The sequence below is a fragment of the Acromyrmex echinatior genome, chromosome 6 (assembly GCF_024713525.1).
Source record: "Acromyrmex echinatior isolate Ae372 chromosome 6, ASM2471352v2, whole genome shotgun sequence".
Lineage (NCBI taxonomy): Eukaryota > Metazoa > Arthropoda > Insecta > Hymenoptera > Formicidae > Acromyrmex > Acromyrmex echinatior.
In genome coordinates, this window is record NC_141857.1 from 11,606,438 (window position 1) to 11,634,053 (window position 27,616).

The 27,616-nt window shown below is 35.3% G+C and overlaps 1 protein-coding gene and 1 pseudogene across 33 annotated transcripts in view; both read right to left on the reverse strand.

Annotated features, from left to right (window-relative positions):
* Positions 1–26,705, reverse strand: part of LOC105148557 (intraflagellar transport protein 81 homolog) — a 588,627-nt gene extending 561,922 nt beyond the window's left edge. For 16 of the 33 annotated variants that reach the window (XR_015545343.1, XR_015545346.1, XR_015545345.1 and 13 more), the window contains exons 1-2: positions 26,465–26,702; positions 26,255–26,403 (exon numbers count right to left, since the gene is read on the reverse strand). Coding sequence is in view for 21 of the 33 variants with exons in the window: in XM_087406977.1 (XP_087263103.1) it covers positions 26,255–26,403; positions 26,465–26,569 (254 nt within the window). In the remaining 12 variants the exon portion in view is untranslated. Of the gene's footprint in view, positions 1–26,254; positions 26,404–26,464 lie in introns of all 33 variants that reach the window. The other 17 variants (XR_015545353.1, XR_015545354.1, XM_087406986.1 and 14 more) reach the window with 5 other exon arrangements.
* Positions 581–14,213, reverse strand: LOC147909440 (uncharacterized; annotated as a pseudogene).
* Positions 26,706–27,616: the final 911 nt, after the last annotated feature.

Consider the following 27,616-nt stretch of genomic DNA (forward strand, 5'->3'; position numbering starts at 1 on the left):
GGTTTGCGTATAGGTTTATGTTGTGTGAGAGTGTGTGAGTGTATCTTCTGACAGAGGAAAGAGACAGAATAAAAAAGGAAGGAGAATCATAAGCGAGGAAAGTAGTCGGGGAAAGGGGAACGAGAGAGCATACGTGAAAGGGATAGTCGGCTCCTTCGATTCGGACCACGACTCGATTGGCGTCAAAGATAAGTGTGAAAAAGGTCGTGAAAAATTAATTCGTCAATATTATGAAAAGAAAGGGGATCAGTATAATCATTAATGATAAATTCGGTGTCGATAGGAAGAATCGGTGGATAGAGGGAGTAATTCACGTAAAGAAGGAGGATATCGGGAAGAAGTCATCTGGAAGATGATTAATTATAAGGTCCTCAGGAACGTGCGGAGAGGGAAAGTATGAGATTTCAAATTCCGGGATGAGTGACAACTCGGTGATTTCCGATTTGCTCAACCGGTATTTTTCACATGTACTAATGTTAGGCGAGCGAGCACAAGCTACTGGTTGGCGAGGACGGATAATCTGTGTGTGGCGGTGATGAGGAGGAATGTTACCACGAGAACACACTGCAATATTTCCCCCTTTTTAATTTTCTATTACAAGGGAACTCGAGTAGGTAAAGAACAATGAAATGAAATACGACAAGAAACGAGACAGTGTGAGAAAGATGAAGAGGACAGGAGAAGAGGCGAAGTGGAGACTTACTACTGCGCTATAATGCTTTAATGTCTTTGTGCGTTATTCACAGCTGTTTTTTTATTTCAAGAAATTCCAGATCTCCAAAAAAAAGTGGGAGTCCGCTGGACTCGACGTAATATTTACATATCATATTATTCGAACCATTCACAATGCCAAAAAGTAGGAACCATTTACAATTTAATTAATCACTGTTTTACTGTCTCGCCATCTTTTTACGAGAATAATATTAAATAGTACATAAAATTGTTGATGAATAATGGTTTTTCTGTAGATCTTATTTTAATATGATTAATAAAAGAATAAAAAATCTTTCAGTTAATAAATCAAAATTTTTAAATCATGGTTAAAAAACAGATGATAAAATATCATAAAAAAAGATCTCTTGGTATTCCGTATGTAAAAAAGTTTTTAAAATCAATCACATCAATGTTTAATAAACTAATGACTTTTGGGCTTAGGTCGATTAATAATCTAAACAAATTTATCAAAGTACAAAAAAATATTACGGAATCATTTCGGAAAAATCATGTAGTGTATAAGATCAATTGTAAAATCTGCAATGCTACATATGTAGCCAATCAAAAAGACAATTACAAACAAGAGTAAAGGAATATATGAATAATATAGAATTAGATTCTTTAAAACTCAGTAATGTCTGAACACACGCAGTAATAAAACATAACCACAATTTTGATTGGAAAAACACAAAAATTTTAACCATTGAATATAATTATCATAAAAGGTTAATATTAAAAATTATTCATATAAAAAAACAAAGAAACGATATTAATCGAATTAAAGATATTAAACTGTTTAATGCCTCTTATTTCGACATCTTAAGAGAAATCTCTTAAAATACAGATAAACGAATATGTAATTCGATTAGAAAGAACAACCTTGTATTCTTCTATCAATCATAATTATAAGTGTATATATTCTCGATCATTCGATGGGAACGGTAGACATAACGTTACATTTCGTTACTGTTGTAACTAAACGAATAGAATTTTTAGATAAAATGAACGTAAGATTTCGATAGTTAGATAATTTTTCACAATTATTAGAGTTTCTCACTGAGCAAATTGGACACAAGAGAACATGTCATTTTTTTAATAATTTTCATGTTAAATTAGTTGCTCACAATTAATTCGCAACAGGGGTGGGTCGGAAAGGTGAGGAAGGACGAGAAGGATAGGCGATAAGAATCATACACAAATTAATAATGATATAGATAATGTATTTAATGATACCGATTTACAATCAGTATCTGGAGCTTCGCTCCGTAAGCCAGATCTAATATGATCTACTATCCGCGGGCTACAACGATAATGGTGTTTTAATACCGATTTAACGATCATATTTTATATCGAAAGATCTTAATTTTCTGAACGATCACCTTCGGAAATAGCTAAGATACGACAACCAACTATTCGCGGATGACGGCGTACAAGAGCTCGTATTCTTGACAAAGTGCATTATCGAGAGGGTAAATTTAAATTAAGACAATAATCCGAGCACCCGATACAATTACCATAATCAGTTCGGCACGACACAAAAGATATAGAACAAAACGGAAAATAACTTGAGTGTGGCAAGAGAGGCGAGCACAAATCGGCAGCTAATAATTCTCTTAACGACGAAGCTCGGCGGATGGCACGTGTCCCGTAGTTCCACGAATTCAGACGGCGGTCATTAAACTAGCCGCTTTCTGCTACGCGAGTTTTTCATGCGCGATCCATCCGATGCTACAAACCTGATGCTCGGCAGCTTTACAAAGATGGCAGCGTTCATCTCACCCCTGATCCTGACGCTCTCCGGTATCCTCGACGACAACCTCAATCCGACAAATTTGGTGCTCTCCATAATTGCTGCAACGTGCGTCTTCGTACAATACTCCTGGCCCGGCCACAGAATGAATAAGTGCCGGGAGTTTTCCGCTTCACGCAGACCGTTCGGTTCCCCCTCTAATCGGGGCCATATCACACGCCGATTGGCGCCTATCAATCACGCGGCTTCGCGTCTCATATAAATCCTCGCGAGCCGTGAATCCTTGCGTCTTAGAGTGCGCATATAAATTTCCATGGATTCCTGTCATGGATTCGTCTGTAGCCCCTAAGTTATTCAGGCTGGAACGAGATATCTCGGCAGCTCCTCCACCAGCTCCGTGTTAGGGTATTTATCTCTCCGACTGGTGGTAGTATTGCTGGCGATCGGAAATTTTCCGCCTTTCATCACTCCATTCTGTAATTGGTGTGCGATATAACAAAGAGTGGCAGCGGATTATAAAACAAATATATGAAATCTAAGAATCTGCGTGTCCAAGCTCTCTGGCGAGGTCACCCAAATCCGGTGTTGCACCTTTGTCCTTCTTAGTGTAGTGGTCCTTCTTCCAGCGGTGAGTGAGATAACGAAATTACAAAATATATTTCAGACACCGAACATGATCCGCTGACGACTCTAAATCTAAATGCGCAATCAACTACTGGAAGAAATAAGTTCTGAACAAAAGGAATAAAAAGAAATCAGATACACGAACAAATAGCGCACACTCGCATATGCGCTCGCACGCGCACTCGCTTGCACATTCGAGCTGGGAGGACGCAAGATTCGCTTCAGACACTCCGCGAAAGTGATGGACAAAAATTATCATGTTACAATATATATTTTTGATTTAGATAAATCAATCGTAAAATTATTCTTACATTATGGGAAAACTAAACGTAATTCCTGCTGTTAAACGAATAATTTGTTTTGCATTGTTAATTTTGAATATCTTTTGAAAAATTGACATGATTTATCATCAATTATCATCAATAAATTGACATGAAACTTTCTTTGATTTGAAATAGTTATTAAGCGAAAGATATGTTCATTTAGTTATACTGAAGAAGGCTCTGTATAGCCTGTATATTCTATATTCATAATTTATATTTCATATATTGATATTCTTATATTGATATGTTAAAATATAATAATATTAAATATGTTAACAAAACACCTTATATTGCTCGTTTATTTGGTCATTGAATTGTTTTGCTGTGCAAACTTCGAGCGCTTTTTATTTATATTCTTGTTTGTTATTTTAGGAACTGTAAGCTTATTGGCTACCGCGTCATATTTTTCTGTGAGGTAAAAGGGCCCGCACATACCTTCCGTAACAGTAACCATAAGACGTATCATAAGAATCAGCCAATCATGATTAAGAATTCTTTTGAACTTTTAATTCTGATTGGCTGTGATTCTTACAGAATGTCTTATGGTTACTGTTATGGAAGGTATGTGCGGGCTCCTTAAAGTGTAAGCCAATGAGCCAATTAAGATATTGCTTTAAATCTACATAATCTGACGGAAATAGATATAGCAGTAAAATTATCTACAAAACAAATTTCAACCGGTTATATATGTTTGTTTCACTTGTATATTTGTTTATCTTATTGCACCGTGAGCACTAGTTCTAGAGAATATAAGAACAAAAACCAGACTTCTGCTTGTGGCGGTCCTGCATGCATGTACATGTTTCCCGCATATTTAGCGATAGGTAGTGCTAAGTACTGTGATATGATACTGTGATATACGTTTTCTGTCCGTCACAAGGATCATATGAGCCGATCGGAAAGCCGGAAAGCGCAACTCTAGCGTCCTGTGTCCTTCCGTTTTTAGGAGGCGGACGTATTTGCGCACTTTTTTTAAATGTTATTCCGCCTATTTCGTGTGTTCGTGCGTCCCGCAGATTTTCTGTGTCTGTTTTTATTTTTCTTTTCCGTGCGTTTTCGTATTGAGAGTTTTTACAGGATAATTGGCGACTTCTTATGATTTTGTGAATTTTGTGTCGTCTTACCAGACTACGAGTGAAGAGAGAAAACCACCAGGACCGAGATGGAAGAGAAGAAAGATTGAGAATGGATTGTCGGAAGCACCCAGCATCCTACAAGGAAGGTGACACGCAGGTGATGTCGCTCCATATTTTAACATTTTTCGTTTCGTTTCTATCATAAAATCTGTCGTTCTATCATAAAATATTGTAGACGAGCGTCGTAAAAGAATAACGAGCAATAATAAAGAATGGCTCTACGCTCATGTGTCGGCGAGAGATCCCATAACGGAGCTCTTGGAGACCTCTCTTGAAGAGAATGGAGCTAAGATCGTAAGTATCGACGCCCAGCTACTGGCAGACCGAGATGCGAGTCTCCCGCATAACGAAGATTTAGGAAAGTCTCCTAGCGACCAAATGGAATCCGGTTGCCAAATTCCGCGCGCAAGAACGCGAGATACGTGATTGACACAGCTTATGGTATTCGCGGAGCCCGTAAGGCCGCGAGCCAATTAGGCGACGATAAGCTGTCCCTCCCCCCGTGAGAAGTCGCGATCGTCTACGTGTCCCCGGAAATATCAGAAATCGGCACTTGTGCTGTGATGAGCAAACCAAACATACGTGTGAGGCACCTAGGACGCTGGTAGTCGCAATTATTGTGTCGAGGACCTAAGATCTATCGCGGTGAGACGAGCGTCATTGAGCTGTAAGATCGCCAATTTCCATGTCAGGAAAACGCGTGTAACTTTTGTCGGTTCTCGCATAAGACGCACATTATATTGTAATTGCGTCAGATTTCTCGCGTTAATAGCGCGTATAAGCGCGCCGCTTCCCTTGAGTATACATTACGATATTCTCGGGATAATAACTTTTCACGTCCGCCGAAGCCACAGCCTGGTCATTTTCATTGAATATTGTCTCGTAATAATTTGTCTCGTCTGTATCGGAATTTTATATCATAGTAATTAATGTATATTTTTAATGTATATCATTTCAGAAATTCCTCTTTTCATTAATGATTGTTCTGTGTCTAAAATTCTTATGTTATCCCAATCCAATTCATGCAACTCATTCAACTGGTGATGTGAAACCACTGACATCTCGGAAGTGGATCTTCTTATCAGCCTTATGTTCTTTTATACGAGTTTTTAATTTCCTTTTTGTTTGACCAACATAAGAAGATTCACAATTTAAACAATTTATTTTGTAGACTACTCCACGATGGACATCCTTAAGCAAAAGATCTTTTCCAGTTTTTATAAATATATTCATTTTATTCATGGGTTTATAAGCGATATTAAAGTCATAAATATGTGCAAGTTTTTTAAATTTTTCAGATACTTTGCTTAAATATAGTATATTAAAAACTTTTTCTTTGAATTAGATTCACTTTCGTTATTATTGTCCTCACGATTTTGATCTAAATTATAATAGTTCTACTTTCCAAGGTTTTTATTCTATTTTTTATTGTTGAAAATATGAATTTAAGAGGATAACCATTCATTAAAAGAGTGTGAATTAAATCAGAGATGTTTTTTTCTTGAAATTTTGGATGGGATAAAAGCAAAATTCGATCTAATTGCCCAATGATTACGCCCCTTTTATATACTAACAGATGATTCGAAAAATAATTTAAATATCTCCCAGAATTAGTATAATAGGTTCCAACATGACAGGACTCCTGCGCATTTTTCGCGGCGGGTATGTAATGTATTAAACACGCACTATCCGGACAAGTGGATGGGTCGAGATGGCTCAATCATTTGGCCGGCGTGGTCGTCGGATCTTAACGTGCTCGACTATTTCGTTTGGGGTCAAACAGATTTGGTCTTTTAACTGAGGAGGTGGCTGGACCGAGATATCAGTCTTATGCCAATGCGGTAAGGTCCCGCCCCTCGTCCCTCTCTGATAAACATTTTTAATAGAATTCATTAGGATACAGCTGATCCAGCAATATCCAGCTTGACAAAGCACATTTCATATTAAGGAAATAAATCTCGACAGAGAAGTGCACCGTGATGCTCTATACAAATTCAACGGCAGAGCCTCCCACTTTTTTAGCAATAAGGCGTCCCCCACTCTCAGCGAGATTCTCAAGGAGGTAACAAAAATGACAATAGCCGGATCTTCTCTTCGTGCTCTCTGACTTCCTCGCATATTTTCAGAATAACGATTTATCCAGTGCTCTGGGTGTAATTATGAGTGTAATCAAAAACTTATGCAATATCTTCCAATCCCCGCTTCCCCCTCGTGAGACGGTGGTAACTCCCAGAGACTCCATCCAGATAACCCCGCTCCATTTTACACTCAACAATCTGTTGTATCGCTCAGGGTGCAAGAGTGTCGCTCTGGGCACCGTTTATAGAATTTACGGGTCAACCCCGTTAACAGGTGTACCGTTAAGATACGATATGTCACTCAAGGCATGGCGGATCACAGACTGGACGTGGCGGTGTGTCATTTGGTAAGGGCTCGAGATCCTCCAATTAATATAGGCCAGCGTAGTGTAAGAAGTTTTATTGTCACTTACGACGTCTCACAGTAACGCTCGCAGTAATGAAGATTCTCATAGTAGTCGTGTATCTTCTTGACTTTTCAGAACCTTCTCCTCCCCGAGATGCTCGAGGCTTACGTTTTTATACAATATATACAAATTAGGCTAAATTAATGTGTGGTTGCATTTTAAAGTAAAGTATGTCGTCAGTTTTGAAATCAAAAGTAAGTGACTTGATTTGTGATGCTTTAATTGCTGGTTTGCAGAGAATCTACAGACGTAGATTTTGGTATGATCTATTTGGGTCATAATATCCTTCTCCCAATGAAAAAAGAAAACGGAGGATTGACGTTTTTTTTTTACGCGAAATTTATTACATTCGCCCCCGCGATTCTTTCGTTTGTTGATAGTATATACAATTATTACAATAATTACAATAATTAATATAATAGTACAGGGTGGGCCATCTATTGGTACGTTTTTAAAAATGCGATCAAATGAGCATACATTGATATTTTTTATTAATTTTTTTTTTGTTGTGAAGCTAAAAGTATCCGCGTCAAGAATGAAAAACGATTTCGTTCATGTGGCTCCCTCTACTGGCCTTACAGTATGCCATTCGGTCACCCCAATTATTAATGACATTTTGGACTACCTCGGCGCCAATTTCACTCAAAACAGTCGTAATATAATGTCATCCACTAACATCCCTTTCTCACGAACTTTCCTCACCAATTTGCGTATAGCTCCTTCGGTGGGTGCTCTATCACGACCCATATTTCTTTTCAAAATTCGTACAGTTTCGGCGACACAGCACTGACTTTGAAAATAAGTTTTTAAAATTTCAAAACGCTCTTCAAGAGAAAACATGTTGTTTCGTGCCGCGGACGGTATGACTAATAAACTGTTAAAATTTCGGGTCTGTAGCTCGTTCGGTGTTGCCATACGACGAAATTCAAAAACGTACCAATAGATGGCCCACCCTGTATTACTCAGAATTGTATATAGGTATTGTAATAAGTTCCGGCAGAAGTGATGAATCTCGTGCGTTTTTTAATTCTGCTGTTAAATCTTGTAGTTTTATGCTTAGATCCATTAATTCTGTTGAGTCACGAATAATTTATCTTAATCTTAATACTTCCGATTGGCTTAAGTCCTTATACTCTGGCTAATTTCGCAAACGGATTAAATTGTACTCTGGTAAACGAATTTGAATGAATGTAACTTTGATGGTTCCTATTGTTTTTACAGTCATGTCCGCAGTTGTTAATTTACATTCTCCGTATAGCGCAATTTGTCCCGTTCTTACAATTTTCGTTCTATATTCTTCGCGATTTTTACAGTCTATAGTAATTGTTTGTTAAGAGGTGAAGTATAGCCATGCTCGTTGATTTTCGAAAACTATCCATATGGAATGATTAGATTTAATATAGTGCATGTTACACAATATCTTAGAATTAGAATTATTTCACATAACAAATTTGTGTTTTCGTGATATATAGGATTGGTGTATTTGCAGATATAAGTATAATCAATTTGTTTACATCTTATGGTTAAATCTTCGCGTGTTAACGTCATATGTTAATTTTCGCTATCCATGACTATTATGGTCTGATTTACTTCAGTCAGAGTGAATACACTATCATGATCGGGTGTGGGTAATGATATGACCTTATATCATATTTCGGATAAGAGATTAGAGGGAATTTCAAAATGGTGTGTATATTTGGTTCGACATAATATGCACTGACAGTAGTGCATTTTTCTATCTCAAGCCAATTTGACTCAAGGATTCTGAAAGAGAAATAAAGTCCTAATGACAAATATGAGCTTCTTTCAGGCTGGTTACGATCTCATTTATTGATGTAATCCCAGGATGTAATTTTCCTTTTTTAACAAAAGTAAGGTAGTCGATAATATAATTTATATCTTGTAAGATGTCTGTAATAATGGCGTTTAGTGTAAGAAAATATTTATCCATCTCCTCTCTTAAGTCCTGTTTGGCCATCTTGCTATTTATTTTGACGGAAATGTTAAAAAGTAATTGAGCATTGTAACTTCTTCTAATTATCGCGATTGTGGTGTTGAGAATTTTTAATTGATTTGTCATGACATAATGAAGTGTTTGCTATTTATTATTCAAAATTGTAATTTCTTTCATGATTTTTTTCATCCGAAGCATTTAAACATTTCACTTATGAAGTTTGTGTCCTGATCGGTCAATACTTTGTCAGGTATTCCATATTCAAAAATAATTTGGAGTGTAAATTGTTTTGCTATTTCGGCGGTTTCTTGATTTAGTATGGTATAGCTTTACTGAATTTAATGAGATTATCTTGGAAGGTTAATATATATTTATTTCTATGGTTGCTCAGCGTTAATGTCCGATAATGTCTAAAACACATTTCTCGAAGAGTCGTCGAGCCGTATCTGTGATTTCCAATGGCGCCTTTGTTCTCCCTTTTAATTTGTTTTTCTGGCATGTCTCGCATCTTGCAATATAATTTTCTACATATTTAGTTAATCCTGGCCAATTGTGTTTCAATTGAATCCGTTTAATAGTTCTTTCCATTCCTTGATGTCCTCCTAAAGGTGAGTTGTGATATTCATAAAGTATTTGTTGTTTATCTACGTCGTTATATTCGTTCATTTTATCGCTATTTCCCTCATGTGTGTCTTCGTTTGTCATGTCTTCTGGTGAGATAATGGTATTTATGCATCGGCTTAATGCGTCCGTGTTCATGTGCATCTTGCCTGTACGGTGAATAATCTCGTAATCGTATTCCTTTAATTTGAGTCTCTATCGGATTAATCTTGATCCAGGATCAGTTATTAAACAATCATACTAAAGGCTTATGATCAGTTACTATTTTAAATTTTGTGCCATACAAATATAGTAATGCTTAACTGCCCAAACGATGGTCTTTTTCGGTAGTGTTGTAATTACTTCCCGCTCTTGACATTATGCAACTAGCGTATGCTATTGGTCTGTCTTGACCCAAAGTCCCTTGAGAGAGTATAGCCCCGATCGCGTAATCAAATGCGTCAATCACAAGAAATTCTCGTGTGAAATCTGGATATTGGAGCACAGGTGCGATAATCAATTATTTTTAGCAATTCGAACGCATTTTGTTGTTCGACTGACCATACGAATGGTTCTTCTTTCTTTGTCAGTTTAGTTAGAGGTTTGGAGATCTTGGAAAAATTTTCGATAAATTTCCTGTAATATCCTGCTAATCTAATGAATGCTTATATCTCTTTTATTTTTGCTGGAATAGAAAATTTACTTATAGCTTTTATTTTAGTCGAATCTGGTTTAATTTCGTCATCGGTTATTACATGCCCTAGATAAATGATCTCTTTTCTGAGAAATTCGCATTTCTCAGGCTGTAATTTTAATTTATGTCTCAGCTTATTGAATATTTCGACGAGCCGCACGTTGTGCTTCTGTAAACCAACTCTGTACACGACTGTGTCATCTAGATATACATAAACATTTAACACCTTGTAACCCAGTTAGAATTCATCAATCTTTGAAAAGTGGCTGGCACATTTTTTAGTCCGAAGGGCATCTTATTAAATTCGTAATGCCCTATAATAAGCGGTTGAAAAAGCAGTTTTGCCTTTATCCAACATGGAAAACCAGTTTGGTGGTAACCAGACGCTAGATCTAATGTAGTAAAGTATTTAGCGTTTCCTAGCTGATCCAATATAAAATCGGAAAAGAATCACCTATAGTCAAGTCGTTCAGTTTTCTAAAGTCTACGACTATGCGTAATTTAGATGTTCCTGTTGCATCAGTCTTTTTGGGTACAAGTAATGGCGCTGACTATTGTTTAGTCATATTACGTAGGCTGCTGAAAAAATTTCTGCAATCTAATACTTCCAGTGGTTCCAACGTTCTGCTACTATCATATCCGTAAAATTAGACGTTTTTAACCTATAATTCAGTTGATTTGACAATTTGTACCCAAGCCAACTAGATTTGTTTGCATAATATTTTAAAAGAAGTTATTTTGTAAGAAAATGGAAATTTCGCGTGAAAATTTTCGGACAATGATTTTTTACGATTACAAATGTAATCTAACTCCGAAACAATGCATCGATCAACTTCATTTGGCTTTTGGGGATGAAGCACCATCCAATAGGACTGTTTATAATTGGTTTGCCGAATTCCAGCGTGGACGTATCTTTCTTTGTGACGAATTCCGTGAAGGTCATCCATCCACGTCTGTTGTTGCCACTAATGTTGATGCTGTGCGTGAAATAATTGAGCGAGACCGGCATATGACATACCGCGAGATTCAGGCATCCTTAGACATTGACATGAAAGCAATACATACGATTTTGCATGATCACTTGAGCGTATGGAAACTTTACAGTAGTTGGATCCTACACAATTTGACCGAAGCTCAAAAATAGGCTCGTGTTAAATGGAGCAAAGAAATACTCAAGAAATTCAACCAAGGTCGGTCAAATTTGGTATATAACATCGTTACTAGGGGCGAAACATGGATCTATTCGTATGAACCCGAAAGTAAACAACAATCCACTGTTTGGATACTTCAAAATGAACCGAAACCAACAAAAGTTGTTCGTTCACGCAGTGCTGCCAAGCAAATGATTGCTTGTTTCTTCAGTTATACCGAACCGTGACTTTAGAAGATCGAAGGATTGTAAATACTGATTGGTATACAACAATTTGTTTGCCAGAAGTCATAAATGAATTGCGTAGAACAAACTGAAATCGTCGCATCATCCTTCATCATGACAATGCCAGCTGTCACACAGCACGTCAAACTATTGATTTTTTATCCAGTAAAAATGTCGAATTGATGAGTCATTGCCCGTATTCACCTGATTTATCACCTAATAACTTCTTTTTGTTTCCAAACATTAAAAAGAAGATGCATGGTGAGCGATTTGAGTCGCCTGAAGCAGCTGTTGGAACATTTCGTACACTGATTTCTGAGGTTACAGCCTCAGAGTGGGAAAAAATGCTTCGAAAATTGATTGCGTATGCAAAAATATATCGATCTTAAAGGCGAATACTTCGAAAAACAATAAAGCCATTTACCGAATTTTACATGTTTTTTTTCATATTGTTTGCAACTTTTCCAGCAGCCTACGTATTTCGTCTTTAAGCATTGTGCGTATTTGTGCACTTCTTCCTTTTGCTTCTCGGGTATCCGATATGGTTTCACATTAACAGGCGCACAGTTTACCTGCGTATAAATTTCATTGCAACAGTATTAATATGCGTCAATGGATCTCCTTCCAAATGAAATATGTCATTATACTGCAGATTTCTGATATTCCTCTTTTATATTCTTCTTTTCCTCAGCATTTAAATGCTCTAACTTTAAAGTATTTTCGATGCAGGTGTTTCTTGAAATTACTATCTTAATTCTTCTTCTTTTCCCTTTTTTTTTGTATAGACTCACAAATGTCTTCCAATGCTATTTCTATCGGAGTTACGCAAGGTACTTGCATTTCTACATGCGTCCCCGTGGTATTTATGATATTGATCAGACAAAGATGATTTTTCGGCTGTACCAGACAGTTTCCAATAAGTACTCCTGGTTGCGCTCCTTCGGCTTGAATTATTCCCATATTGTTCATATAGTGGCTTCTATGATTGCTTCGCACCTAGGGTTGATTCTTATTATTTTGTAGGGATATAATTTCAATATGCTGTCTCCTATAATATTTTTAAAAGCTTATTGCTGTAGTCGCATTTCGCAAGGTGTTTTCGTAGGAAATCAACTCTAAGTATGCCTTCGTAGATTGGAAAATCATCTACAGTTACGTACATGGATATTGTATCTGGCGTTCATCTAATAGTATGATAACAGTTATTTTTCCTAAAACAGTTATTTCGTGTCCTGCTAACTCCAGCTAACGTCATCTCGTCTTCACATATTAATGTTTCTCCCCTCAAATTCCGTAGTTTTATGGTTACTGCTGTTCCAGTGTCGAAAAGAAATTTAATTTTTCCTTTCTTGAATTCTTTGATTTGCAAATTTATTAAATCCAGCTCTGTATTGATTCGTGGCACCTCAGTAATTTGCGAAATTTGATAGTCGCGTGCAGGTTTTGACGATTTCGTCCTTGGGAAATCGGCTTCTTCCCCTCCATCCATCACCATTTTATTTTCTGCTGTACCTCTTCGGGTTTTTCCGTCATGCGTTTTCCTCCTGATGCGGTTCTTGAGCATCCATTTAACGTCCAGCATTCGGATGTATCCTATCTTTTTGCAGTAATCGTAATATTTTGCAGCTATATTTATGTTATCTTGTCCGCTCGGCTTTGGCAACAAATGTCAGTCAGCGTATCTGCTAGTTCGGCATTCTTGACCACTGTGTCCCATTTTCCCACATTTTTGACAATATGATCCTCCGTAGTGATTTAACAAGTTTGAGTATCGAGAGTTGTTATCAAGTCGTCCCTTGATTTTTTCTTCGACAGTGGCCTCTGCTATTGCTTCTAGCATAATGTTGTGATCTCACAAGGAGTTTGATTTCATCTCGCAATCCTATTTGGAAATTCTGTAGAGCTTGTTTTTGAATAGTATCTAGAATTATACGTTTTTGTTCACTGTTATGTCCCTGTCCTTCGATCATCGATATAATTCCATTGATATAATTTATATAATTCCATTGATAAGTTATCGACTCTCAAGCCGTATTATCTAACATTCTCGCCCGGTTTTTGTTTAATAGTATTAAATTCTATTTGTAAATGAGTTGTGCTTTTGTCTTTTGCTAAGATAGCAAGTTTCTAACTCCGATTTTAATTGTTAGAAGCATATATATCCCTCTTGAAATCTATCATTGCTTTGCCTTTTAATTTGGTGCACAATATAGCATCTAGTTAACGTTTGTTCATCTATTGGATTCATGGTTTTTATGGCATATGAACATGCGCTTAGAAATTCTTTTAGTTTAACCTGTGAATTTCCATCAAATTCGGATATCATTTCTCGTATTTCTTTAAGTTTCATATATTCGTTTACGTGTGAGTATTAGTGCGTACGTCCTCGATCGTACGTCTGTAAATGTTGTCTAAGCGGTAATCGCTCCGCGCGTGTGTCGCGCGCTGAGTATTTCGATTTCCTCTAGTTTATCGATTCTTTTATGCATGGTTTTCATTTCTTCCCGGAGTTCTCTAATTCCGAACATTATGTTGCGTAGGGGATCTGTTTGCAAATCGTTATGACCGTTTCCAGCTGGTAACTTCCATTACAGCTTGCGCTAATTCTCCAGACGAGGCTGTCGGTGCTTGTCGCTTTGCACTAGGCGGAGTACGGTGCATTTCTATAACCGTGTTATCTCCATAATTTTCTTCGGGATTAAAAATGCTACTGTCGTATGACGTAAGGGAGTATTCTCGTCTGAGAGTAACTCTACTAAGAGTTCTGCTATGATTTATTCTATCTCGTCTGTGCTATCGTCACTAAACATATCATCGTCATTTCTTGTTTCGGAATTTACGATCTTGTTATTTTTACGAGAATCTTGCTCTTCGCTTGAATTTAATTCGATGAGATTTACTCGATTTTCGCGGATTTCACAATTTACAGTGTTTTCGTGGTTGTCACGATTCTCGCGATCCGTTCCGTCTGCTACAGATGGCGAATTTAACCATTCTATTGCGTACTGTGATTAATAACTACGATGCATTCGGTGAAAGATTATCAGTATTGTCCGACATTGCAGTTTGCAAAAATTTTCGATTTACAGTAGAAGTACAGTTAGTACTTGTAGTTTGCTTGGCCTAGGCTACATGATCAGCTCGCTGTTACCGAGGTTGGTCGATATGTGTAGTCTGCTCTATTTGGTTCCGACGTGCATTGTCCTTGGGTGAATTCCGGTATGGTAAGGCTAAATCCCATCACTGCCACCAAATGTTGTACTTAGGGTGCAAGGTGCCGTCACCGTTTCTAGAATTTACGGGTCAGCCGTTAACCGGGTCAGTCGTACCGTCAAGGTACGACGTGCCGCTCAAGGCGTGGCGGAATCACAGATAAGACGTGGCGGTGTCGTTTAGTAAGGACTCGTTCTCCAATTAATATAGGCATCGTTTGTGGTGTAAGAAGTTTTATTGTCACTTACGAGTACTCGATGTGTTACAATCTTACGATGTCTCGCAGTAGCGCTCGAAGTAACGAAGATTCTCACAGTAGTCGTGTGTCTTGACTTTTCGAAACACCCCGAAATGCTCGAGACTTACGTTTTTATATATACAAATTAGGCTGAATTAATGCGTGGTTGCATTTTAAAATAAAGTATGTCGTCAGTTTTGAAATCAAAAGTAAGTGACTTGATTTGTAATGCTTTAACTGCCGGTCTGCAGACGTAGATTTTGGATATGATCTATTTGGATCATAACAAATCTAATAACTTTTCTGACATATGCAGCCACGCTTATGACAATGGATATGGTTTTCGGAATTGAATCGCTCCATCAAATTAACAGTGACTCTCGCATGCTGGCGTCTTCAGGAGGGGTCTTTCTTGGTCCGCCTCTCCTCTGGCGCGGGGGTTGTTCCGGCGGCACATCGCCGGGACGCCCCCTTCCCCAGGGTCGGAGGGGGGGGAGGACTCCGCCGGTAACTTGCGTGTATCCCTCGGCAAGCCCGCGAATCGAATAAGAGTTTTTCAGTGGAACTGTTGCGGCATTCGCCACAATTTTCCCTCACTGCTTGCCATCGTTAGATAATATGTATTGTTAGATATATGTACTCTGCTTGCAGGAATCCCTGCTAAAGCAATCTAGTAACATCAAAATCAAAGGTTTTAAGGTTCTTAGAAAAGATATCGCACAATATGCGATAGGAGCATATGCACACTTGTGCGAGAGAATTTGGCCTATGATACAGTGACATTTAGCGGGATTGAATATTCCCTCAGTAGAATACCTGGTCATCAAGTTGTCTTCCTCGAAGGAACCAATCATAATAGTATATTTATATAGGCATTCGGGGCAAAATACCCCTTCTTTATTTTATCAGAGTTTATTTAATAAACTGAATAATTACAAGTATTACCTTGTTTTAAAGGACTTGAATGCTCACTATACGTCCTGGGACTGTAGAAGAATGTCTCAGGCAGGAGGTTCATGATGACCACTTCGATTTAGTTGTTTTTAATAAAAATCCCCACACATCTGCATTCCTCGACTTCATCCACCTCAGTCATCGATCTGGTTTTATCGTCCGCACAGTTGGCCACAATGTGCGACTCTTACAAGGACACTCATAGCAGCGACTATTTTCCGGTAGTCACGCAAATCAAGTCGGCCCAGATTTGCTTTAAATCCAACTTTCGTTACAAGCTTTCCTTAAGAAAAGAAGAACTGTATCGTTGTCTGCTATCTTCGATTGCGGCATCTCCTCTAGAAAAGGAGATCCGATTGGGGGGTATAACATTCTTGTGCAATCTATACTCGATGTTGCCAGAAATCTCGTAAAAATCTGGACGCCCCGCTTTAATAGAACAAGAAAAGCGCCAGGGTGATGGAGGATAGAAGGCGAACTGTATGAAGGTTCATCTCACATCCCAATAGGAATAATTTCGTGGAGTTTCGAAAAGAGTCTCATGCACCAAGTGTCTAACAGTACAAAAACGTAAAGTGACATGATTTGGTTAGCGGCTTTAAGCTACCACACGAGTCAGATACGATCCCTTATCAAAAATTTCCGCAGAAAATTATCAACCGTCGTAGGCCTCAATCTCAGACAGGCCTCACTAGATTCGGTTTCTAAACTCTGTCCGCCGTCATATTATTATGATCGCATCAAATCCATGGAGACTATGAAACAGGAGGATCACACGAACCCTTTCACTTGCAGTTAGCTAGGCAGTCCTCTGACTCCTAAAGAGCTAAGAAACGCTCTGAAATCTGTTAAGAAACATTCGGCTCCGGGATTGGATCAAGTTGACTTCTCCATGATCGCTAATCTTCCTGCGGAATTCTTGACACGCTTGTTAGATGTCTACAATGAAATCCTTGATAAGGGATTTTTTCCGGATTTCTGGAAAAACTCGCTGGTAGTATTGATTCCTAAAGCAGACAGTAACGCAGTTAGACCCAATGTTATATTACAGACTAAGTTGGTTTATCGGGTCTCGGCCTATCCTTCCTCTAGCACAGTTAGGCTTTAGGCCTTTTAAGGCCTGTGATGACAATCTAGTTGTTCTTAGAACCACTGCGATTAGAACGGGCTTTCTCAATCGGACTCCCACAATAACGGTTTTTTGGACGTTGCGGGGGTATTCGATAATGTCGACCCTCGCATTCTTGTGGCTGACCTTTTCGAGATAGGCATTCCTGCCTTTCTCAGGAAGTTTATTGAGAATTTAATCAGCAATAGGCAGATAAGTTTCGTTATCGACGGGGGGAGTTATACCTCGCTAAAGGAACACCTCAGGGGTCCACCTTGAGCCCTTTTCTTTTTGATATACTTAAGGGCATTTGACTAACATCTCCATCCTAATACTCGTCTATTGCAATATGCGGATGACGTTGTCCTCTACACAATGGAATTTGAATGATGCTATCGCTTCCATTCAGGCTTCTCTTGATATGACAATTGGATATTTAAACTATAGGAACCTAGAAGTATCCTCACATAAGTCTAACTGGATTATTTTTCGCAAGGCTCCTGTGAAGACTACCGCTTGCCTGCATCAACGGAGCACCGATACTAGGGCTCACTCACATCGTTTCCTAGGTAACATCCTGGATCACAAACTTAGTGGAAAATATCACCTCCGCTACTTAATAGACAAGAGCAAAAGAATTAGTCCGTCGGCACTCTCAGGTATTAAATGGGGATCTCATCCCGGACTTCTTCTAACTATCTACAGGTCCACCTTTCGAAGCGCCATGGAATACAACTGTCAATTCTTTTCATGGAGTCCTTCTACGGTGGTTCCTCAAATTGCAGCGTCTCCAATACAGGGTAATTAGAGAAGCGATGTGATATCATATTTCAACATCCATCAACGTCATGTTTAGTGCGAATAAAGAATTCAAAATGAATATTAGATTTAATCTAATTACTTCTAAATTTGTTTATAAGGCCATGGCAAACAAATTTAACTTGGTGTACGCGGCGCTGGAGGAGCTTGAAATTACCGCCATTAGAAAGAATCTCAAGACGGAGGCCATTCAAAGCTCCAGGCTCTTCAAGCATTATGTCACTAGTCGCCACGAGAAGTGAATTATCCATCGCCCTACCTATTCCCCTGTCTCTTATGAGATATATGCCCAGGAAATAACATACATCAAGGACACGTTGACTGCGACCAGAAGGGCAACAGCAATTTAATTGTGGCGGACTTCCTATACAAATCTTCTGAGTACACGCAGAATGCAATGTCTTTCTATACGGATGGCTCAAAGAATCCGGAGGATGCTGTCGGAGCCGGAGTTTTTTCTACCGAGATGGCTGGCAACATCAGTCACAGACTTCCCGCGGAAACATTCATTTTCTCAGCGGAGCTCTAGGCCATATACCAAGCCATTCTCGCTGTCATAGACTGGTTATCTTCTGGACTCCAGGAGTGCTTTTGATGCAGTTTAGGATCTCAGAAAAACTCACCGCAACTACATCATCTATTTGATCAAACAGGCAAACTATTAGCAAAGATAGAGAGATTATCCTGTTCTGGATCCCGGCATTCCAAGGAACGAAGCTGCGGATTCAATGGTCAAGCAGGCAGCGCTGAATGGATATTCATCAGCGTTTCATGTTACCTTACGAAGATTTCTTGACCGAGTCGAAGAGTCGCGCCTATGCTCAGTTCGAGGGATACATGAAATCACTTTCCGCCTCCAAGGGTGCAATATATTATGAGCGGTACCACACGACATCCAGGAAAATCTGGTTTCACGAAATCTCTTTCAGCAGAGAGGCAGTTGTGCTATAAATCGCCTCAGGTCCAATCATATCAATCTTAATGATAACCTCTGTAGGGTTAACATGATCGATTTACCCGCCTGACCCTGCGGGGACCTTTGCCAGAGCATTAATTATGTTATATTTCATTGTGAGAAATATAGTTCAAATTCTAAGCAAATACAGGAATTTATAGCTAAAAAATTTCCTAGCATCCCACAAGATCTATCCCCTTCCCTCTCTTCTCCCTAAACTATGCCGCTTACTCTTGGCCTTTATGAAGACCAATGACTTATTTTTTTTTATATATTATACCTCTCCCCTTCCTCCCATGGCGCGCGACCACCGCTGGATGGCAGCAGGCATCCGGCTCGAGGGGAGTGGCAGCCATTTTAACTAGTGCAATTTGAATTCGCACAAGCTCGCAGAGCCTCAATGGCCTAGTTCAATCTGTTAGGTTGCCACAAAAAGGATAAGAAGAAGAAGAAGAGAAGAGATTCATGAGGCAGAGCGACACTTTTTTTTGTCAAACTTTTATTTATTTTTGGGCGAAAACGATTGGCGCATCGATTGAATGTATTTTCATCACTGTTATTAAACTCGATTAAGAGTGCCGTACAAATGTAGTCACAGTTCCTCAACAACAACCTCGATATTATTTGGATAATATAGATTTAATTACGCGAAAATACATCGACTAAAAATATTTTTATTAATATTTGAGGTAACCGGAACCCAATATTATATGTAATATAACTTTGGCCACAATTGCACTCATTCAACTCCTCCGCGATCGCGTGACTGTAATAAACAATAACTTCAACTTATAATCTCTGCAGAATAGAATGTGTAAAATGTGCAGAATCGTCGCAGCGCTCGTTAACCATGCATTGTTAGCACCACATTTGCCTCTTGCGTCAAAAATTCTAAAAGGACATTATCATCGTCGTCCCTGCTCCGTAGCGACGACGATGATAACGATGATGTTTCTTAATTTTTTCTTAATAAAAGTTTCAAATTCATATTTCGCAATAAAAATAAAAATACAGAGCTTTCCAAAACACTATAATTAAGTTCATTTTCATTAAGTACTTTGCGAGTTATAAGACTTGAAAGTTACAGTATCGTCGGCATTAGTATTACCCAAGATATCCGACCGACGGCTAAAACCTCTTGAATGTTATTCAGAATCATGTCTTGAATAACATTTGGTAAGATCAAGGTTATTGGAGATTTCAAGGTCACTGGAAATTGTTTCTCTTATTTTCATTTTTACATAAAAATGAATTTTCAATGCAAAAATGAAAATAAGAGAAACAATCTCCAGTGACCTTGATCTTAACAAATGTTATTCGGGATATGATCCTGAACATCATTCAAGAGGTTTTAGTCGGTTGGATACCGTAATGCTAATGTCGGCGGTACTATAACTTTCAAGCCTTATAACTCGCAAAGTACTTAATGAAAATGAAGTTAATTAGTGCTTTGGAAAGCTCTCGAGATAAGCTACAAGAATATGTAATGAAAAAGGGAATTCCATTTAAAAAATTCATGTTGATCTTGACCTGACAACGCCAGGGTTAAATAACTATTATACTATCGTTGAATGCGTTCTTTTTAAGCCTTACAACTTTTTGGTCCTACTAATGTTCGATGTATACAAACAAATTTGATTTTAGTTTTATATATTATACATTATATATGCATTATCTTTGAATAAACTGGTAACGATCCCAACAAATAACTTTTCATATAAAAAAATACCGGATCGGACCCAGAGCCGTGCAAAAGGGGAATTCACAGTATGCATCGCATCCTCCCAATCCTAAGGGGCCCCGAAATTTTAAACACCAAACATAATGCGAGGGAGAGAGAGAAATAGTGATAGCTGTAGAAATAACAAAAATTTCATCCAAAATAAAATATTCTACCTTTTAGCGATTTCGTATTAATGTCAGAGGATTTATACGAGTATATAACCTCAGGAAAATACTCTACAAAATAAAGGAATTTCGTATAACCATAAAAAGTGCTACATTTAAGAATATAATTCTCTTATTGCTAAAAGAATGTCTTGCATGTACTGACATGCACGCGTAGTTGTGGTAGCACGTAAATGATAAACATCTTCTAACAAATAAGTGTGCCGCTAGTATCTTGTATATCCTTTTGTTTTAAAGGCTATTCGAGTTATAATAGAATTTTCTGTAGAGTAATTTCTTTTTAATCATAGCTTGTATCTCTTTATTTTAATACATGTTACAGATACACACGCCTGATTCATGTAAGATTTTTTGCTTAAAGAAAATTAAGAGGAATCCCCCGCTTATCGACAAAATATTTTTTTAAGATGAGCTATCAGAAACTATATATTTCGATTTCTAATAGATTGAAATCGTGTTATTTCTATCGCTATCGCTATTCTCTCGCATTATGTCTTTGGCTTTACATAAATTATCTCTGATTTCTATTTAAATTAATCTCTGTTCAATTTAATTTGCACATGTAGATGATATTCATTTATATTTCATTTACACTTCAAAGAAGTAATAGTTTAAATTTAATAAAATATTTATATCTCAAATTTAATTAATTTTTAAAATGTAAAATTATATATCGATGATGCAATTGTTTATTTAAGTGGCTTTTATGTATTTTTTTTATAATAATGATACACAACTATGAATAATTCGTGGGTTGCATCCAGCCCGCGAGACTTTCCATTTCAACTCGCGATGTCCGAACCTGATGGAAAAAATGAAAAACAAATTGAATTATTAAGAGGATCCTAAAACTGTTTATTACTGAAACTAACTAAATCATATATTTTTTGTATATTATCGAAATTAACTAAATCATATATTTTTTGTATAATAAATACTTTTTTCTTTTTCATAGATTCGAAAATCCTTTTCCAGGATTAAAGTATATTAATGCGTGTTATTAAGTATATTAATACGTGTACATTAATACGTGTTTGTGAGGTGAAGGTTTATGCCGAGGACGACCAAAAATTTCAAAATTAATTTATTAAATTATATTTTATTTATTTATAATTTATTTATAATTTAATTATATTTATTAATTTATTAAATAATATTTTTTACTATTTCTTAAAGTAACATGTCTCAAGCTGTCAAGTCGTGACAATATTTATTTGATACGAAAGTTTTGCAACTTGTACTTACGAAATAATAATCTACAAACACGTAGTTTGCACGAACAAATAACGTCGAGTTCTTGGAATTAGACTTAAACGTTTTATCGCGACGAATTTGTTATACAAAGGTTAACACGAACGTGCGATTGCGTGTATCATAGATTGCGTGAGATGTTGGCGTGATATTATGTAAAGATAATACGTGGGAAAAACAGCGATATTTGATGACTTCGTCGATGTTCGGGTTTCACTTTAGGATCCCCTTAACATATAGCACTGAATTATGTTGATATATACGTAGAATTATATGTATGTATTATATATATATATATTATATATATTATATATATATATATATATATATATAATATGTAATAAAATAAATAAATATAATTTTAATTATTCTGCCTTCTTATATGTTATCTCTTTGTTATCTCTTTCTTATATGTTACCTCTTTTCTAAATTCTTCAAAACTTTTTTAACTTTATGAAAAGCTAGGGCCCCATATTTACTTTTACAGTACGGCAAAAACTCTGCACGATCCTGGTCAAATTCAATATATACCAAAAGTCCCGATATGTCATTACACTTCCGAAATGATACCTATATTTATTAAACCATAAAGATATATGTATATGTATATACGTATATGTATACGCAATTACCCTGTATACAAGGTGATCCATTTAATCCATTCAGTAGAATATCTCCTTAAAATAAAAATGTTTTAAATAAAAGTTGCTCATTTATATTAGGTGTTGGAATTAATTCGTAGCGTTTTTTAATGAAAGAATGTTATTTATTTCACATGAGCATTAAAAAATACATTAATGAACGTACTTCCCATCACTTGTAAAACGCTACGAATTAATTCCAACACCTAATAAGAGGAAAAAAAGGTGATGTCCTTGATTGATCTTGAGAAAGTGTCCTTAAAATCGAATTAAGATTACCTAATATTTTTTAAATTAAATTATATATTTTATTAATTATATATTTTATAATTATATATTATAATACTGTATATATTATATTTTATAATTTATATATTATTTATATATTTAAATATATTTTATAATTATATATTTTATATATTTTTTATTTTATGTTATGACTAGTAACAACACACAATGTCACGACTAAATTTTAAGTTTGCAAAAGTGATATTTGAGATCCACCGCTTAGTTTTTTGGCTGTAAAACAGGTAACGCGTCTATGCTTTATATTTCGAGTATAAGAGATTAACGATATACAATTTCATTCTGATTAGAATCTGGAAATTCTTGTTCTACATTGTCCGGATATAAAAACTGGCGATGTAAGATTACTGTACAATGCATTTTCACACAAATAAGAACACTTTTATTTTATTTTAACAACCGACTGTTGTATTTAACTCAACTAAATGTAAATTTGCGTCTTAAGAAGATTTTTAATTACTGAAGATGGCCAGATTGTGGCCGAAACGTTTAATTGTTTATTGATTGATATGTTGTATTGATAAACGCTTTAAAAAATTTTTTATTGATGAAAGTTTGATTATCACAACCGACAACCTGTGCTGTGGTTTTTTATGTTCTTTGTTTTCTAATTTTTTAAAATTATAACTTTTATTTAAGATATATTTTATATATTTTTGTTTTACATAATATGATTCCTCCAATTGTTCTGCATATAAAAGTATTAGAAGTACTGTTTTAAAGTATTTAAAAGATAGAAATAGCTAAATATTTTACGAGATATTTTATATCTTATTAAGGCATATGGATATGAAATATTAAATATCTCGTTATTAATAATCATATCTTAATACTTTTATTATGAACAGAATAATCAATTGGTATAAAGAAAATACATCGTAGTTGCTTTAAAACTATAATAAGAGAAAGAGAGAAAAATAATAAGAGAAAGGGCAATAGGAGTCGGACGCAGAAATTAATACGCAAAATGAATTGTAAAATCAATTTAATATATTAAAAATTTTCGCGTGCCTCAAATAATAGTGTAAAATACGTAGCTGCTCAAAAATATATAGGCAAATGGACAATTTTTTAATGGATAAACTATGTGTTTTCTTTATACTAATTGATTTCTCTCATTATTTTGTTTGTAAAAATATCAAACAATAATTGAAATCAATCATTTACAAAATATTTTTTGTCAAAAATAAAAAATTAACAGATATTTTTGAGATATTTTGTAAGTCATGTCTATATTTGCCGGAAAGTATAAAATCTCATACTCTTGATTTTTTCATAACTTTACTATAATATTTTTATATAAAAATGAATAATAAATAAAAATTGATACATCGACATTTTAATTCGAGTTATCAACATTGTATGCATGAATTTATTTTTTCGAACTTTTGCTTCATGTTTCTCATAGACTAAAAGTTAAAAAATGACAATTAGAAGAAATGAAAAGAAAGAAACAATATCTCGGCACAAAAAAGAAATTCAGAGAAAATTTCGAACAAAATTGAGACTTATTGTATATCAAAAAACCTGATGGAAGTGAGACCATAAATGATGGAAACAGCAAGATTTTTTTAAAATTGAAGATGCTTCAGAAGATATAACAGGAGTTAATGTAGATTTAATTCATTAATTTAAAGTAATTTTAAAGATTATATCTTGCGAATATGAAAGTAATACAGATGCTCTTAAACAATTTGCAAAAACTGTATTTTTTAAAATGAATTTGTATTAATTTCATATATCCGCAAGAGATAATTTTTAAAATTATTTCAAATCTGAATTAACTCTTTATTAATTCTTGTATCTGCTTACATTCTCAAATCTTCCTTCTCAAAAATCCAAAAAGCATTGCCGTACTGTATAATAAGGGAGACTGGAGTTAAATGAGCACTGGGACTAGCTGGCATTTGAATTTTGAGTGGCAAAAATATATGAATTCCTAATTTATATTGTAGAAAGCATATTATATTGTCTCGTGTGTTTTCTTTATCAATGATATTTGGTTAGTTTAGGTGTCGCGTTATTATGTTTAGGTAGTCAAATGTATTATTGTATAAATTACTTTCGATAATCAAAAGTAATTTTTGAGATTTCATTTTTTGAATCACATATACAAAAATTGCAATTGAAGAAAAGGATACCCACTTAGCCCCAGCCATTCTTGAGATTTCATTTTCCAAGATCACACTATTTTTTGTGAATATGGATGAAATGAAGTTGCAAACACCAAAACTTTTTATTTCTATCTTGTAATCTTATAATGATTCTATAAAACACTAATAATCATTTGACTAAAATTGTTAATTTTATTATTGAAAATTACGATTGCAAAAAGATGCCCACTTAGCCCCGGTCTCCCCTACATTACCTTTATTCCTAGTATATACATATAATGCCGGCTGTTCATAAAATCTTACACATGGCTCCGCAATTATTTTTACTTCCTATAGGACAAATGTCAGAAGAAGCTCAAAAAGGAAACATTTAAGACAATTTAAGAAACATTACTCGCAAGATTTCGAAAAAAGGTACATTGAACCTTATGCTAGCAACATCTGATATATTCATTTCTTTTCTCCGACAATTTCAGATAAAAAAAAAAGAAAAAATTTTTTCAGTAGAGGTTATCACTTTATTAAATCTCAGAATCAATTTTTCAATCCAAATTGCAAATCAATTGCTGCGAGTAATAGCGATAATGGCAAATAATTCATAAATAAGACATATATTTTTTGATTTTTTAAATATTTTCAGTATAACAATATTTTTCAGTATAGCAATATTTCAAGCAAAAGTTTATATAACATAAAATTTTGACCAGGTTTAAAAGCTTTTAAAATCACTATGCACTGTGTTCACACAAAGCCCTTCCCCGCCCAAACTGCACTAACCTATGAGTATACAAATATGCAAGTAATATGGTATTAAAGTAAAGTTTAAATTATAAAATTAAATTTATATTTTCAACTTTATTTGTTAATAACTTTTTAATGAATAATGAGTAACAGCTAAAACTTTCTAAAAATCATTCCTGAACATGATCTTGACAATATATGCCAGGGTCAAGGTCATCGGAGCTGGGGTTCTCTTTTGTAAACTTTTAATCATCTGTATATGTATACTTTACACTATTCATTGAACAATCTGATAGAATAAGTAAAATATGAATGTATTTTGTTCAAAGTATCTAGAGAACCTAATTGTACCTAAACAGTATGGGTTCCACATCAGATTGATAATTAAGTATTCGAAGAGCTGTTAAGACGTATATAGAATTTTCTTCTAGCGAATTCAATTTAATATCGGTATCCGAATCATCTTGTTGCTGTATCTTCATCAGAACACTGCATAATATCTATGAAAAAATGTATGGAATTTTTCGAAAATGTTACAATAATAAAATACCAAAGAAATACCTGTAATAAGTCTTCAGTGTTTAAGGTATTAAATCCAATTATACTATAATTTCGTCCTAATAATTTATTTATTTCTGTCACAATAAATTTCACATTTTCACTCATAATGAAGTTTTCTATAGCAGTTTCGTATTTGGTTTTCTGAAAGTGAAAAATATGTTCCGAACTTGCCAAATATTCGTATAGCACTACGATGCGCTACAAGCGTAATATGTCTAAACTAACGGACGTTATGACTGCGGTTGCCTCGACAACAAAGCATCAACAGTATTGATATATTCAGTTAGCACATGTATTCAATACTTCTTGCAATATCAACTGCATAAGGAATAAAGGATATATCTTGCACTTCTTATATATATAATAATAAAGCAAACACACAATTATAAAAAAATACTTTATTAACATTGTTGTACTAATATGTTATACCGCATAAATATATCATTGTTTAATTAGAAATAATAATATATCTTACTATATAATATGAATTATATACAAGGTGTCCCAAAATTCGAGAATAATATTATAAGAGCGTGAAACTTCGTAAAAAATTAAGTAATAAATTAAGTAAATAAGCCATTTTTTCCGTAAAATAATTTTTTAAGACTGTATTAGACGTACAAATCTTCGTACAAAGAAAATTAAATTTGGAAATATATTTAATATTTGCCCTTCAAATAGACTATGTACATACGAAAGTTGTATGCGAACAAGATTATATTTTTGTTTAATAATACATTTTTGTAGTTTATTTATTTTATTTATTATTAGGTGTTGGAATTAATTCGTAGCGTTTTTTAATGAAAGAATGTTATTTATTTCACATGAGCATTAAAAAATACATTAATGAAAGTACTTCCCATCACTTGTAAAACGCTACGAATTAATTCCAACACCTAATATTATTTTAATTGTTAATTAAAAATTAAAATTTGAAAAGTGGTAAAAAGATTTACATTTTTCTTTTATAAGTAGAAATAAGCAGGAAGAATAAGCATGAGAGCTGTTTTTTTTAATATGAAAAAAAAAATTTAATCTGGTGTTTAACAAATATAATCGCTTTCTTACTTAAGTATACTCATCTGTATCCATTTAACAAAAAAATAATATTTAGTCATTAATAGAGATTTAATCAACATTTTTCATAAACAA